Source organism: Crocuta crocuta, unplaced genomic scaffold, assembly GCF_008692635.1.
Source record: "Crocuta crocuta isolate KB4526 unplaced genomic scaffold, BGI_CrCroc_1.0 scaffold528, whole genome shotgun sequence".
NCBI lineage: Eukaryota > Metazoa > Chordata > Mammalia > Carnivora > Hyaenidae > Crocuta > Crocuta crocuta.
Genome location: NW_027530010.1, coordinates 2,498,094 through 2,499,616, shown reverse-complemented (window position 1 = coordinate 2,499,616; position 1,523 = coordinate 2,498,094). Strand labels below are relative to the sequence as shown.

The following is a 1,523-nucleotide window of genomic DNA, read 5'->3' as shown; positions in this document are numbered from 1 at the left end:
AGTGGAGCCTCCCCTCCCCGGGTCCTGAGAGCCCAGCGCGCGGCACCCGACCGTCCGGCCGCGAGCGGGGAGGCCCTCCTCCCGCCTCTCTTGCACATTGCAGCCCGCCGGTTCGGCCCCGATCCAGACGTCCACACTGCAGGACCCTGGCGGCGCGGACACGCTGAGAAACCATGAGTGTAAGGTTGCCCCAGAGCATAGACAGGTAGGTTTGCCGGTGATGTGTTTTCAACACTTTCTTAAGGAGAGGCTGGGAGGGAGGGAAGGAGGGTGAGGCATTTGGATCGAAGGTTGCAAAGCCCGGGTCGGGGTGGGAGCGACGGTCTCGGGGGACCGTCCCGACGCGTGTGTTTATGTTTCCTGTGTGTGTCCGCGTCCTGATTCCGTGTTTTTCATATATGAGCAATAAAGCAGCAAAGCTGGGAGAGGAGAGAGAGGGGCAGGGCCCCCATGAGCCTTTGACTTGTGCCTTGCCACTGGCTGATTTTGAGCCCCTAACTCGCCAGTTTAGGGGGCGGGAGGCGGCACGAGCCTGGTCACGTGAGTCCCCGGGGTGGATCGGGCCGGGCTTTAGGTATTGAGCTGCTGGGGGAAGGGCCCTGGCAGGGGCGTGGGCCTCCGTCTGCTGGTTGCTACGGAATGGTGGGCCTTGGTGATGGGGTGGATTCCATTTCTAGAACGAGGAGGATGTTCTTGGCCCGACTGATGGGACAGAAGCACCCTTTGCACCCATACAGGTCTGGATTTTTGCCAGCGGCTGATAATGCCCCCCCCACCCCACCCCCAAGATGCACAGGGCGGGTTAGAATCTCTTGCTCTCCAAGCTTAGTGTTTAATAGGAGTCCTGCCTTCTGGCGCATGTTCTGGGTTTGATCTTCCAAGTAGTTTGTTAAAAGGCTGATTCTGCAGGATGGGCCTGGGAGTTTTGGGGCTCAGGTCGAATGGGAAGAGGCCCCGCTCTTGGGGGTCTGAGCCTGCCCCGCCCCCCACCAGCCTCTACTTCATTGGTATCACTGCAGTTTACAACTTGGTGAGGTGCTTGCCTCCCCTGCCCCCCAGCACTTTCTCCTCAAGAATCTTGACAGAGGGCTGCCTTGTGGGTGCTGCACACATCTAGCTGGACGGACAGGTGGCCGGAGGGCTGAGTGCTGGCCTGGAGACCTTGTCACTGGAGCCGCAGGGTAGAGCAGGGAGCGGTGGTGTCTTCATGCCGGCTAACCTGATTTTCCGTGCTAATAGTAATTTCTTTCTGGCTGTGGAACGCGGCCTAAATATACTCTGCCCCTCCCAGACACTCCTCTCTGTGTTGTCCTGGGTCCTGTTTATTTATTTATTTAAATTACGCTCTGGGGCGCCTGGGTGGCTTAGTCAGTTGGGCATCCGACTTTCACTTAGGTCATGATCTCGCGGTTCGTGGGTTCGAGCCCGGCGTCGGGCTCTGTGCTGCCTGCCAGCTCAGAGCCTGGAGCCTGTTTCAGTCTGTGACTCCCTCTCTCTCTGACCCTCCCCTGCTCACGCTGTCT

The 1,523-nt window shown here is 59.1% G+C and overlaps 1 protein-coding gene across 7 annotated transcripts in view; it reads left to right on the top strand.

Annotated features, from left to right (window-relative positions):
* The first annotated feature begins 6 nt into the window (after positions 1 to 6).
* The window catches only part of ARHGEF11 (Rho guanine nucleotide exchange factor 11), a 90,323-nt gene continuing 88,806 nt past the window's right edge, over positions 7 to 1,523 (top strand). For 6 of the 7 annotated variants that reach the window (XM_077764213.1, XM_077764210.1, XM_077764208.1 and 3 more), the window contains exon 1: positions 7 to 205. In XM_077764213.1, the coding sequence (XP_077620339.1) occupies positions 174 to 205 (32 nt within the window). In that variant the 5' untranslated portion in view covers positions 7 to 173. The remainder of the gene's footprint in view (positions 206 to 1,523) is intronic. The other variant, XM_077764212.1, reaches the window with a different exon arrangement.